This window comes from Papaver somniferum, chromosome 8 (assembly GCF_003573695.1).
Source record: "Papaver somniferum cultivar HN1 chromosome 8, ASM357369v1, whole genome shotgun sequence".
In the NCBI taxonomy this organism is placed as follows: Eukaryota; Viridiplantae; Streptophyta; class Magnoliopsida; order Ranunculales; family Papaveraceae; genus Papaver; species Papaver somniferum.
In genome coordinates, this window is record NC_039365.1 from 169942950 (window position 1) to 169956182 (window position 13233).

At 37.4% G+C, this 13233-nt stretch overlaps 2 protein-coding genes, 1 long non-coding RNA gene and 1 other non-coding gene across 5 annotated transcripts; 3 read left to right on the forward strand and 1 right to left on the reverse strand.

Moving 5' to 3' along the window:
* The first annotated feature begins 284 nt into the window (after nt 1-284).
* LOC113303937 lies at nt 285-4319 on the forward strand. 2 transcript variants are annotated; one of them, XM_026553017.1, is made up of 5 exons: nt 285-450; nt 803-1553; nt 2276-2439; nt 2701-3792; nt 3878-4319. In XM_026553017.1, the coding sequence occupies exons 2-4, from the start codon at nt 944-946 to the stop codon at nt 3778-3780; spliced, it is 1854 nt and encodes a 617-aa protein (XP_026408802.1). In that variant the 5' UTR covers nt 285-450; nt 803-943; the 3' UTR covers nt 3781-3792; nt 3878-4319. The 2 variants fall into 2 exon arrangements, with proteins under 2 accessions (XP_026408802.1, XP_026408803.1); XM_026553018.1 differs by lacking the exon at nt 285-450 and having other exon boundaries at nt 1366-1553; nt 2260-2439.
* Nucleotides 4320-4439: 120 nt separating this feature from the next.
* LOC113303936 (G-type lectin S-receptor-like serine/threonine-protein kinase LECRK4) lies at nt 4440-7188 on the forward strand. Its single transcript, XM_026553016.1, has one exon. The coding sequence runs from the start codon at nt 4586-4588 to the stop codon at nt 7007-7009; it is 2424 nt and encodes an 807-aa protein (XP_026408801.1). The 5' UTR covers nt 4440-4585; the 3' UTR covers nt 7010-7188.
* On the reverse strand, nt 7148-7219 carry TRNAC-GCA. The gene has a single exon. It is a non-coding gene; the product is annotated as a tRNA-Cys (tRNA).
* Nucleotides 7220-7992: 773 nt separating this feature from the next.
* On the forward strand, nt 7993-10448 carry LOC113301451. The gene is made up of 6 exons (XR_003336322.1): nt 7993-8352; nt 8961-9368; nt 9494-9634; nt 9753-9895; nt 10002-10025; nt 10124-10448. It is a non-coding gene; the product is annotated as an uncharacterized LOC113301451 (long non-coding RNA).
* The last annotated feature ends 2785 nt before the right edge of the window (nt 10449-13233 follow it).

A 13233-nucleotide genomic window follows, 5' to 3' on the forward strand; every position in this document is an offset into this window, starting at 1 on the left:
CTATGCATTTCCAAATAAAAAGTCGTATTTTAGGGAGGGTGGGATGTCCTTGGAAGATAAAAGATTATGCAGACCACCAGTAAAATTAAAGAGGGTGTTTGGATATATCTTAAATAACTTTTCAACTTCTACGGGTAAAAAAAGTCAAGAATTTGGTTGGGTAGTATTTTGAAAATAACCTGTAGAAACAAAATATTGCAAAGTAAATTTTTCTTACTTGGTAACTTATGGGATTGACTATTAGTACCCAAACACACTTTTAATTTCGTAGCTAACGATGTGCTGATTCACGAGTTATATTCACAGTTTCTAAAGTTTCAGTTCGTCACTTCATCTCATTGATTGATTGTGCAATTCAAAACCTAATTAGTTCGTCACCATCATCATCGTCGAATCTAATCTGTTCGTGGGTGGGAAATTCTATCCAAGGGTCTCTGGTTTTGTTTCCAGGTCAGTTGATTTAGCCATATCTAATGCTTCTTTCAATTCTGTATTTAGTTTATGTTTGTAAGTTATAGAATTGTGTAATTCCCTCTAAATTAGCTGATGATAGAGTGATATTTTGATACCCTAGTTTAGAATCTGTCCCATGGACACTGATTCATCCTAGCACTTGGGAATGAACCTTATCAATCACGTATTCTGATAATTGGTATATTTATGTTTCTACATGAAAAATGGGTCTTCCTCCATTACCACAAACTGCATACATCTTTCTGGAATGGATTGAACTAGACTGTATGTCATTTCTGAGCTGATTTTGTGTTTTGAATAATGGTTGGTTTTTCAATTTTAACTGCAGATCTGACCTAAAAATTCAATCTTTTGGGAGTTTAAATAGAGATTGAAGATGCACTGTATCTTTTGCTTCCTAGTAGAAAATGTTTCAAACCTGTAGAAATATAGAGAGGGAGATGAAATTTTGATCTTTCACACCCTAATAATGTCTCCTCACAAGAGGAGACTCTACCCTCTTCTTGTTCTCTCTCTTTTTGTTCTTTTCCTCTTCTCTTATTACCATTCATCTCTCCCTCACACTGCTATAAGCAACAGTTCATCCTCGTTGAGTTTCCCTCAAAGCCCTCATAACATTGCTCAAAAGTTCACTCTTACAATCAAACTCCTTGCTTTTGATCGATTTGATTCCATATCTAGGTGTTTACGTTCTCTAGCAAATGCTGATTATGTCAACGACCGTGTAAATCTTCACGTATACATTGATCATTTTAAGGAAACAAATCACTCTTCAATTTTGGATGAAAAGCTTGAAGAATCACATCGGATTTTGGATTTTGTAGATAAATTTGTGTGGAAATTTGGGGACAAATTTGTGCATTTTAGGACTGGAAATGTCGGTTTGCAAGCTCAATGGTTGGAATCTTGGTGGCCTAGCTCAGATGATGAGTTTGCTTTTGTGGTGGAAGATGATTTAGAGGTTTCGCCTCTGTATTACAAATTTCTAAAGGGTTTAATTGTGAATTACTATTATAACTCTTCGAATTATAGTCCTTCAATCTATGGGGCATCGTTGCAGCGGCCGAGGTTTGTCCCAGGTAACATTCATTTTCCTCTGTAGTTGGAATCGCAGAATTTATGGTTGAAAAAAATGCTCTCCTGAAGTTTTGTGAAATTTAGCTTAGTTAGTATGAAGAATTAGTTATTTTTAGTATGTATAGTTTGTTAAGCAGTGACTGATATCTATAAGCCATAATAGTGAAGTGTCAAATTTAACTAGGGATAGGATCAATGATATTCAGACAGTGAAGGTAGAACCAACAGGAGTGATAGATTTTGTCGATCTCCTTCAGTTTATTCTTTAAATGTCTGGACTCTGGAACATAGGATGTACTTTTATTTTTGTCTGATTATGGTAAAAAGCAATCTGGTATCTGATTAAGATTATACCTTACTTAACCATTGTTTCTTTGTTTTTGATGTGTGTGACTATCTTCTAGCAAATGTAATCTGTCTGAAGGCGTAATTGAATTTTGCATTCTGTATCATCAATGTAATGAATTTCTTCTTCTCAGTGAGGACTTCCATAATGTATAAGTACTTTCAGAGTGCCCAACTATGGAAGGATCTATAGTTGGTCTACATGTCAAATTTAGATTATTATAAGGTTGGTCTCGCATGACATGTTGTTGGCATGAGAATCCAAAACGTTCTTTAATCAATTCTTGGTTGTTCATGTTTTTTCCTTGACGAGTTGGCAGATGGTAATTCCGAAAATCATTTTCACTGTTTCCTCATTCCCAGTTGATGGCAATAACAGGTAAGCATGGGAACAAAATTCAGTTGGACACTGGAACTAGGCTTTTCTTATACCAGCTGGTTGGCACATGGGGGCAACTTCTATTTCCAAGACCCTGGAAAGAGTTCCGCCTGTGGTACAACATACACAAGGCCAAGGGCATCAAACCAGTTCTTCAAGGAATGGTACTTTGATTGCATATTTCATACTAGAATTTTTCATTGTTTCTATTTGACTTGGCATTCATCTTGCGTATATGTTGGTCACCAAATTGGTTATGGCCTAAAATTGTTACATGGTCTCTTTACTTCAATGAAAGGACATATTATATCATTTATCTGAAACCTTAACAAATGGGCAGCTGCCTGAGATTTTATGTTACTCTAGTTATTGTGTCGATTTAGATCATGATCATTTTCTGTTCCCCTGTTTTTTCTTCTATGCAGGTGACCACAGGATGGTACAAAAGGATGGGTGAAAGAATATGGACACCTTGGTTCATCAAATTCATTCATTCGCGTGGCTACTTCAATATCTACACCAATTTTGAAGGTGAACGAGCTCTTAGCGTCTCTCACAGGGACGCTGGTGTAAATTATGGCAAAACTGCTGGACCAGATTCAAATTTACTTGATGAAGATTCTCTTGACTTCAACTATTTGGAAATGCAACCTCTGACTAGTCTAAAGTGGTATGATTTCTGTTTCAAAGAAGTCCTTCCTGGAAAAGTGGTGAGAACTTCTGATGAACTCAGTTCTTTGCTTTACTCTGCTCGTAAGAAGTATAAGACTATCATACTTATCAGCCTACATAGAACATCTCAGGCAGTTACAATGAACATGCTGTGTCACTTTGAGAAACTGAATATACAAAATTACATCTTCCTGGGCCCTAACTCTGATTTCTTGAACGATCTTGCAAGGAGGGGATATCACGTGATTAGTACAGAATTTGTGAACAATATTAAGGGTTTTAGGTCTAAGAAGTTTGAAGGATCTGATATGCCCAAAGAGATACTGGCTAAGGCATATATAATCAAATTGTGTCTACTATTGGAGTTAAATTCATGGGTAATAGACGGAAATATGCTCCCGACTAGCAATGCTATATTTTCTGACTTGCATGATACTGCCTATAGTTTCTTTGCTACGAAAGATTCTGACCTTTTGTTTGTAAAGAGCTCTTCAGTCTCAGCAAAGATATGGGATGATAGTTTCATTGATAAGGTGGTTGCAAAGGCGAGTTCTTTGACAAACAAAAGCTCTAAAGATCATGGGTATATAGGGAATGCTATCATGAGTTCACTTGAAGAAAATAATGCGAAAATTAAAATGGTCGGTGAGTTGAGTTCCGGTGAAAAGGTTGATGTGAAGAATGGCAATCAAACTCATGTAAGCGAAGGAACAAACTATGTATTTTGGTCTGACGAGATGGCTTTAGATTTTGTTAGTAGTAGACTTGATAATTTGGGTATGTGGGAATTGGAAGACTCTTCATGCAAGGCAGTTGTTTGCCACCAGTCATAAACTCCGACACTGGTAAGTTATTTTTCACTCGCATCTTACTATCACTTGGTTCAATATGTTGGAATTTACTCTGACGAACGGAATTTTTTTGAAATAGGTGAAAAACTTGTCATTAAGCAGATTAAAAAGTTAGAATGGAGGTTCAGCTTGTAATTTAACTGTTATGGCACACACCGTTGGCAACTGCACTGCAACTGCACTCCCGAAATATAAAAGAGAAGTCGTACAACAAGAAAGTGGAGGATATGCTGTAGCGTCTACCAAGTGTGCTACAGAACGCGCAGCATCTCTATCCAGCTCCGGTTCGTTTGCGCAAGTCATGATCCCAAAGCTGCCAAAGCTTTCTGTCTCCTTGGAGGACTCCACCAGGCATGGAATCTCATAATACTTCCCCCCTGCTTTTGTGAAACCATTAAGCATGTACTTGTTTAGAATTGTTCCACTAGTTGGTGGGTTTATTGACAGCTCTACTTCTGGTCCTTACCAGTCATTGTTTTAATGAGGTCCCTCAGTTAATGTAAAGACTGACTTTTTTTCAACAGTTATTGAACCGTGAACCTTACTCAGATATCGTTGTCCCGTGGCCAGGCTCATGGTAGTAAAGTGTATGTGAATGATGCATCCTGGCCAGAATTTCTAAAGTTAGTGCGTGAACCATACTTAAAAGATTAGGATCTTCAAAAAGGTACATTTATTTGGTTTGGCTCCACCATGAAAGACTTGGGAAGTGTTTTTAGACTCATCAGTCAACACACGGCAGGGTAGGTTCCAAATTCCTGTCATATCATTGTTTTTGCACTTATAAATGTGGAAGCCTCCTTCTGAATGCATATTCCAACTTGAAAACATTTCAAAGATGCGAATGAGTTCTTTCAGTATTTTTGTCTTTCTTCTCTTCTCAGCTGCTTTTAGCATACAAGAAGTAACAGCTCAACAAAGAAACTCTACCATAAGTTTAAACTCTACCCTTTCCCCTAACACCAACACCTCTTGGTTATCAAGTTCCGGCAGATTTGCTTTCGGTTTTTACCAGGAAGGCGATGGGTTTGCCCTTGGAATCTGGCTAACCACAAATCCTGAGAAGACGGTGATTTGGACAGCAAACCGCGATAATCCAAAAGTTTCAAGCAATGTTGGATTAATCTTTACTAGTGGAGGACTCATCTTGACGCCTGCCCAAGGCGAAAACATAACCATCTCTCGCCATAACAAACTAGCTTCATCAGCCTCCATGCAAGATACAGGCAATTTCGTTATCTGTGATTCCGGCTTAAAGGTCATTTGGCAGAGTTTTGAATCCCCAACAGACACTCTTCTTCCAGGCCAACGTCTCTTGCCTGGGATGGTGATGTATTCTAGCGCATCGGATGCTGATCATTCGAAGGGTAGGTTTCTGCTTATCATGCAGACAGATGCTTATCTAGTTCAATACCCAGCATTAGCGCCTTATACAATAACATATGGTTACTGGGATTCCGGACCAGGAAGCGCAGGAACTAATGCGACTCTGAATCTAGACAACGACGGGAAATTGTACTTACGTAATCTCACTGGTATTGCGAAGATTCTAAGTGAAAGCAAAGGAAATGAGACGATGTATCGTATGACGGTAGATGTTGATGGTTTCTTCAGGCTGTACTCACATCCATTTACTAGAAATGAAAACTGGACAGTCGTGTGGGCACCAGATAAGTACGATAACTGCGGACCTAAGGGCTTATGCGGCTCCAACGCCTACTGCACACTCATGGACCAGAAAGCTTCTTGTCTTTGTCTTCCTGGTTTCCTTTTCGTAGACCCGGATCAACCAACTCTAGGGTGCGAGAGACAGGTTACCATCCAAAGTTGCGGCAGCAGCAGGAAAGAAGAATTTGCGGACAATATGTCCACATTGGAGAAAACAGATTGGACAGAAATGGAAATCAATACTTATTCTGTCGCAACATCTGCAAACGAAGATGAATGCAGGGAGGCATGCCGAGTGGATTGCAACTGCGAAGCTGCAATATTTGACGATCTTAAATGCAGAAAACAAAAAATTCCTTTGAGGTTCGGAAGAACAGCTCTTGACGCCTCCGCAAAAACAACTTTCATCAAGGTAGCCAACAGCGAACTTACCGTCGAATCCACAGAAGTCCCAATCAAAGACAGAAAAAAAGATGTTCTTATTCGCGTACTAGTAGCAATTGTTAGTCTGGTTACGTTCGCGCTTGCCACCCTAGGAATTTTCAGTTTCCTTCTTTACAAACGTGAAGCTCCGACGTACAACACGATCTCAGAGCAACCGAGTGATACTGGATTGGGCATGGAGATGCCTCTAAGATCATTTACTTTCGAGGAACTCGAAAAGGCAACAGATAATTTCAAGGAAGTATTAGGAAGGGGATCTTTCGGAACCGTCTCTAAAGGAAAACTCCCGAATGCAAGTCAAACAATCATTGCCGTCAAGAGAATAGAGCCGAGGATGGTAAACGAAGGAGAAAAGGAATTTCTAGCCGAGATGAGGGCGATCAGCAGAACCCATCACAGAAACTTGGTTCAACTGCTCGGGTACTGCCACGAGGGAACTAACAGGCTTCTGGTATACGAGTACATGGTGAATGGCTCCCTTGCAGACTTCTTATTCAAATGCAAAGAACGTCCATCTTGGAATGTCAGAGTGGAAATCGCTCTGAGCGTTGCCAGAGGTATTCTCTATTTGCATGAAGAATGCAAAAACCAGATTATTCACTGTGATATAAAGCCTCAGAACATACTCATGGATCAGAACAACTCCCCCAAGATTGCGGACTTCGGACTGGCTAAACTACTGAAACAAGACCAGACGAAGACGTTCACTGCAATGAGAGGAACTAGAGGGTACATTGCACCCGAGTGGTACCGGAACTTCCCTATTACGGTTAAGGCAGACGTTTACAGTTTTGGGATTGTGTTGATGGAGATTGTTTGCTGTCGAAGAGCCTTGAACATGGAGCTTGCAGAAGATGAAATTGTACTAGTGGATTGGGTTTTTCAGTGTTTATATGGTGGGAAGCTTGATAAATTGGTGACTGATGATGAGGAAGTGGACATGAGAAAATTTGAGAGGATGGTGATTGTGGCTTTATGGAGCATCCAAGACGAACCATCTTTACGTCCTTCCATGAAGAATGTTGTGTTGATGTTGGAAGGGACTATAGATATTCCAAATCCTCCTAATCCAGATTCTTCTGCTGCGAGTCCCGTTTAGAGTTCGTTTTCTTTATGAAATTTGTTTCCATTATTGCATGTTGCAAATTATGAATATCGCAAGTCTGTTTTCTTTTACGAAAGGTGGGCTGTCTTTTAACTCCGACGAAAATGCCCCGAAAATAAAAAGAAAAAAAAGAGGGCCCAACCGGGTTCGAACCGGTGACCTCTTGATCTGCAGTCAAATGCTCTACCACTGAGCTATGGACCCGTTGTCTATGAAATGACCTATATTAATTAGTTGACTGAATACTCTCTCAATGCATTCAGTACAAAGACTTTTATCCGAATCAAAATCAAGATTAGAATCAGATTGTCGTTGCTAAAAGGTGATACACAAGTTTAGTGCCTTGCCTTGCCATAACCAATTTAATTTAAGAAATTCTATCCAAATCTAGATTAAATTGATATTCAAGTAATATTTACTGAGATGATACTGATAGTCATTGACCCATTTGTCAAATATACTACTTTCTCCGTTTTTAAAATTTAATTTGTCCAGAATTAGAGGGAGTATTAATTATTATTTATTTTGAATATCAAAATTCATTAAAAGTTTAGAAAAACAAAAGTTAAGATAGGCGGCGTTTATTTGTTTAATTATATTCCAGTAATGAAATAACATTCTATTTCAGTTGCAGGTCAAAATAATGATTATACAATACACCATTTTAGCTGATTAGCAACTCAGATTCGCAACAGCACCAGCGCAGTTGCGATGTTTCTGTTGCTAAGTTATGTTGCTAATCTTTCGCAACGAAGAATGGATGTTGCGAATTTCGCAACCTTGGGTGTTCTCTTGCTATTAGCAATTGCAGAATATTTACGTGTGCGGTTAGACCATGTGGCTGGTAACACCCAGTTTGACACTTTGACTTGACTTAACGTGTGTGAGATATGCGTGTGTGGGGATCACTTAACCCTAATTCTAATCTTATACCCTCTATCAGGTCTATCTCTTTCAAGTCTTCCGCCTCTCTCGATCCCTGCCGCTGCTGCTTCTTTCTCTACTGCTTCTCTTCTTCATAAAAATAAAAATAAAACGAAGATTCATTAACCAAATCCGTCGAAGACATCAAATCTCCTCTACTCTCTTCATCAGCACCAACTGAAAACGAAGATTCACCAAAAAAATCCGTCAACAACGTGTTTCTTCTACTGATATTGCTTATCTTCTTCATTAAAAAAAACGAAGATTCATCAACGAAATCCACCAAAAATATCAGATCTTCTCTATTCTCTTCATCAACACCAACTGAAAACGAAGATTCACCAACAAAATCCATCAACAACATCGAAGATTTGTTTTGAATCGAGAGTAATTTATGTTGTCTAAAGCAACTGGTAATTTTATTGAAACTCAGATTACATCTTTACTTTGGCATGTTATTGGTAAAGGAAACCCTAGTTTTGTTTCTGCTTGATGTTGGTGGTGATGTGAATTTTAGAAATTTATCAAATGGGAAATTTTGTAGTTCAGATTCTGTTAATTCAGGTAATATAGATGTGGTTTTGACTAAATCCAGTTAAGATATTGATAGTTTGGTTTTTACATGATTCAATTGATTGTTGTTTGCAGCTGTAAGTTGATTGTTGAGTGATGATGGTGAGTTGATGCTATTCCTCAACTAAAAAACCAAGTTAGGGCTTCTTCAAATCAATATCTTCTTCTTCTATTCATTTGTATTAAGGTTTTTGATTATATTGTTTTGTTTTAATTTCATTGTAATTAAATCCAGTAGCTAATGAATGTCTCTGAGTCATTATGATTATGCAGAACTTGGGGCTTAACATTGTTTACTAATTGTTATATGCATCATAAGTGTTTAACATCATTGTATGAATATGATTTTGAAGGAAACACGGACATGTGAGCCCCATTTCTGAAATTAAGTGTTCTTTACCTTAAAGATATTGATAAAATGATACGTGGTTTCATGTTGAATATGCAGTGAGGATAAAAGATGATTCATGGGAGGTATGCAGGTTCAGATAGTTGATGTGGTCAGAAGAATGAAAGAGATTACAGAAAGGGTGATCTGATTTTGATGGTTTTGACATCGTTGCCTACTAATCTGTGAGCATCGCTTTTAGATTGCACCTTTCTTTGTTATGCAGACTGGTAAATATGCACATAAAAAAAGTCTTCACATCTTTAATATATGGTTGTCTTACTACGTTGCCGAAAAGCTGATCTAAATTTGGTGAACAAAGTTTTGGATTTTGCAAAACAAGAATCAGTTTGGAAAGGATGACCCCAGAAAGATTATTCATTCCATCATGGTTGGATTAACACTGTCACTGGTTTCTCTACCATGTCGGCTACCTTAACAATGTAGTCGTCTTCGAATTTAGTGTTGGTAAGTTTAGCAGTACTTTTTATAACATTTTTGCAGTCGTCTTCATATTATATTTTTGAGAACCATCAGATGATTCTTTTGGTGTATTGGCTTAATAACTAGAAACAATATACACATTTTTGCAGGGGCTACGTTGGGTAAAGGATTTAATCGAGCATTAGCAACATTTTTAGCTGGTGCCTTAGGATTTGGCGCTCATCACTTGGTAACTCTAGATGGAGACAAAGGGAATCCATCAACTCTTTGGTTATTTATCTTTCTTCTAGGTAAGTTCACCCGAAAGGAAAACGAACTTTAGTATTTTTTATTTTGTAACTAATGATCTTTATGTATTTATATTATATGGTATAACCTTCTCCTTTCATTTATTTATTTTATTGGCAGCGACTGTAGCATCGTTTGTCCGTTTCTTTCCGGGGGTCAAAGCACGATACGATTATGGGGTGTCGATGTTTATACTAACATTCTGTTTAGCATCGGTATCTGGTTATCAAGAAGATGAGATCTTAAAACTTTCTCACAAAAGGGTATGAACTATTGCTCTAGGTTGTTTAACGTGTGTGATTATGTCCATATTTGTGTTCCATGTGTGGGATGGTCATGACTTACACAAACTGATTTCTTGCAACATAGAAAAGCAAGCAGATTTCTTACAAGGTTTGTGATTACTGTGTTGATTATCTTGATAACCAGATAAGAAATGCATTTATTAGTTCGATCTGTAATCTTAATTACCAACAATAATTATTCAACAGGATTTGGAGAACTATATTTCGGAACAAAGGGGGATACAGATATGTCATGGCTTCATGGATACAGAAGTGTTTTGAATTCTATGACAGCTGAAGAAGCAATGGTGAGGAAAATCTTTTTAAGTGTTCATCTCTGGCTACTTTTATTAAGCCCATCCTTTCAAATGATTTGACCACCTACATTAAATTTTAATAAGTTTAATGGCTTACATGTACCACAGTACCAGCCACTTGATAATGGATTAAGACCTAATTAACTATGATATTTTCCAATAAGTCTTGTGGCTTACATGTAACACAGTAGCACAGCACCAGGCGTCTAATAATGTACCAATAGTATAATCTCATAATTAAATATGAATTTGAAGGCGCAGTTAGATTCCATCTGTTGTTTCAATTGTTTCTTATTGAGAACTTTGTTTGATTTGTCGACATTACCAAAATTGAATATTTTCATTGTGCATATGGATTTTTTGCTATTCACTAATCAATATCTACAATCTGAAAAAACCTTGGGTTCTGAAAGATATGCTTTTCTTGGTGTAATTTATTTTCTAAGGAAATTTTGCTAGATGGGAGCCACCTCATGGAAAATTCAGGTTTGGCCACAATGGAAGCAATATTTGAAAATATTTTATGTGATGCAATGTAATTCGTCATTTCAATTTTCAGAGACCCTTGTCATATATTTTATGTGATGCAATGTAATTCTTCCAAAGGCAGACCAGCTTTCCTTCAAATCTTAATTAGTTTGAGATTATTTCCAAATGCATCATTCATTTCATGAATCAAGTTCACTGCCTCGTAGCCTTATCCTCAAACTTTACTCTTGCAGTACTAACAGACACTGGGATGGAAGAACTTAAAAGTTGATTGGAGCAGAGGTATTCATACTTGCCTTATTTTCATCTATGCAATGAAAGAGTTAATGTATTTCATCTTAATTAAACAGTATGAGCAGGTACTTCATGTATTTGTATTTCCCTTATTTTTTTTTTATTTTTTGCCTTAGAGACATCCAACAATGTAAAAGTTCATTAACATTTTGTAACATTCCTTGATGTAATGTTAAGTTAACAGATATATCCAAATGACAGGTCTTGTTGTGTCATGATTTTTGTGTTGTGTTTCATAGTTCTATTAAGATTTTGTATTGAATGTGGGGGTTATTTGATTAAATTATCAGAGCAAGAAGAATCAGTACAATTGCAGGGATCTGGAGTACTGCAGGACAATTGGGTAGGGGAGCATTAGTTTTTTTTGCTTGTGGCAAAAATGTAGCAACGGCAAAAACGTGTTGCTAAATATGAACCAGAACAACTATATCCAGTTATGGTGAAAAATATACCGGAATAGCTCCAAAATTAGCGACAGAGAAGCAAAAACTTAGGGTTGTTGCTAAATATTTTATCGCAACAGTTTTATTTCTGTTGCTACTGCCGTTGCTGACCGAAATTAGCAACAGATACCGGCTGTTGCGAACAATTGCGACAGGGTGTTTAGCAACGACAGAAATCTGTTGCAAGCCCGGTCAGCAACAGATTTAAGTTGTTGCTAAACGTTAAATTTGGTGTAGTGATACGAATACTTGAAAGATAACTGATTTAGAACTTCGTGAGGCAAGAAAATTAAAAATTATATATATTTAATGATTAGAATTATAAAAGAACGCGCGATTGGACTAAAACTAATTGAGATAGAGGAAAATGACAAAAACTGGATTTAAATATCAAATCAGGGTCACCCCTTATCTAAGTATTTTACCTAATACCTAATCTTTCCCTCACTAATCATGTTTAGTGATTAATTATAATTAGTAAATTCATAAGATTATTTGATAAATGATTAGTGTGTATTTTTATTTGTATTTGGGTGAATGAGGTAAGAGTAGAAGGAGGGAAAAAGTATTTGAGTGGGAAAAAATGGAAGAAGATTGTGAAGAGAGAATTGCTGCTAAGAGGTTGAAAATTTGATTTTTTTTCTTTGAATACACCATTTTTGCAGCTGAAAAAGCTCGGTTCCGGTATGGACGTGGTATGAATACAATGCCGGAAGCAACCATACCGGCAAGGTATTCATACCACGTCCATGCCGGCACCGAGCTTATGCCCCATTTTGAAATTCAAGTAGGCATAGTATTCAACCAAAAAACTATGCCCGTACAAAAGTTGAATTTTTTTTTCCGGTTTTCGGTCCACTGCCGGCACAATCAGTTAATTCTCGATCATGCCGATACTGCTACCGGCATGGTATGTTGCTTGAATTTCTTTGCCGGCACATAATGTAAGGTATCCAGAAAACTGAATTTTTTTCCACTTGACTACCGGAATTGATAGATTTCTATCGAGCATGCCGGCACTTAGTTACGACATTCAATGTTAGTTACCAAGCATGACGACACGAGCATGGTCTTCATCAATTCCGGCATGATCTTCATCACTTCCGACGATGTAAAAAAAATAATCCGACATGGTATTCATCACTACCGGCATGGTCTTCATCACTTCCGGCATGGTCTTCATCTATACCGGCATGGTCTTCATCACTTCTGACATGTCTTGATCACTTCCATCATGGTATTCATCAATTCCGACATGTCTTCATCACTTCCAGCATGGTCTTTATCACTACCGGCATGGTCTTCGTCACTTCCGAATGTTAAAAAAAATAATCATATGAGCCGACAGAGAAGGGGAAGAGAATTTGAAAGGAAGTGGGGAAAATTTAGAATTTGAAAGGGAGTGGGGAATATTTAGGTTTCAAATCCCTAACCCTAAAAGATATTAATAAGATATGAAGATGGATTAGGGATATGACTGATTTTACGTTTTTTGATTTTTATTTTGAGGGAAGGGTATTTTAGTATTTTTGCCCCCCAAAACACCCCTTAGTAAACACTATTGGTTGGGGGAAGTAATTTATATCTCCCAATTAGTTCAAGTATCCCCCAATCGCGTGTTCTTATAAAACGATGAAATGTGAAGTATTCAATTTCGTAGGCAAGAAGAATATTTTTTTGATAGTTCGGACTGAAACCAAAAAAACTAAACAAAAGTACCGGTAATAAACCTTGGTGCAGTAACACCCATTACATCATTATTAAACAAGCTAAT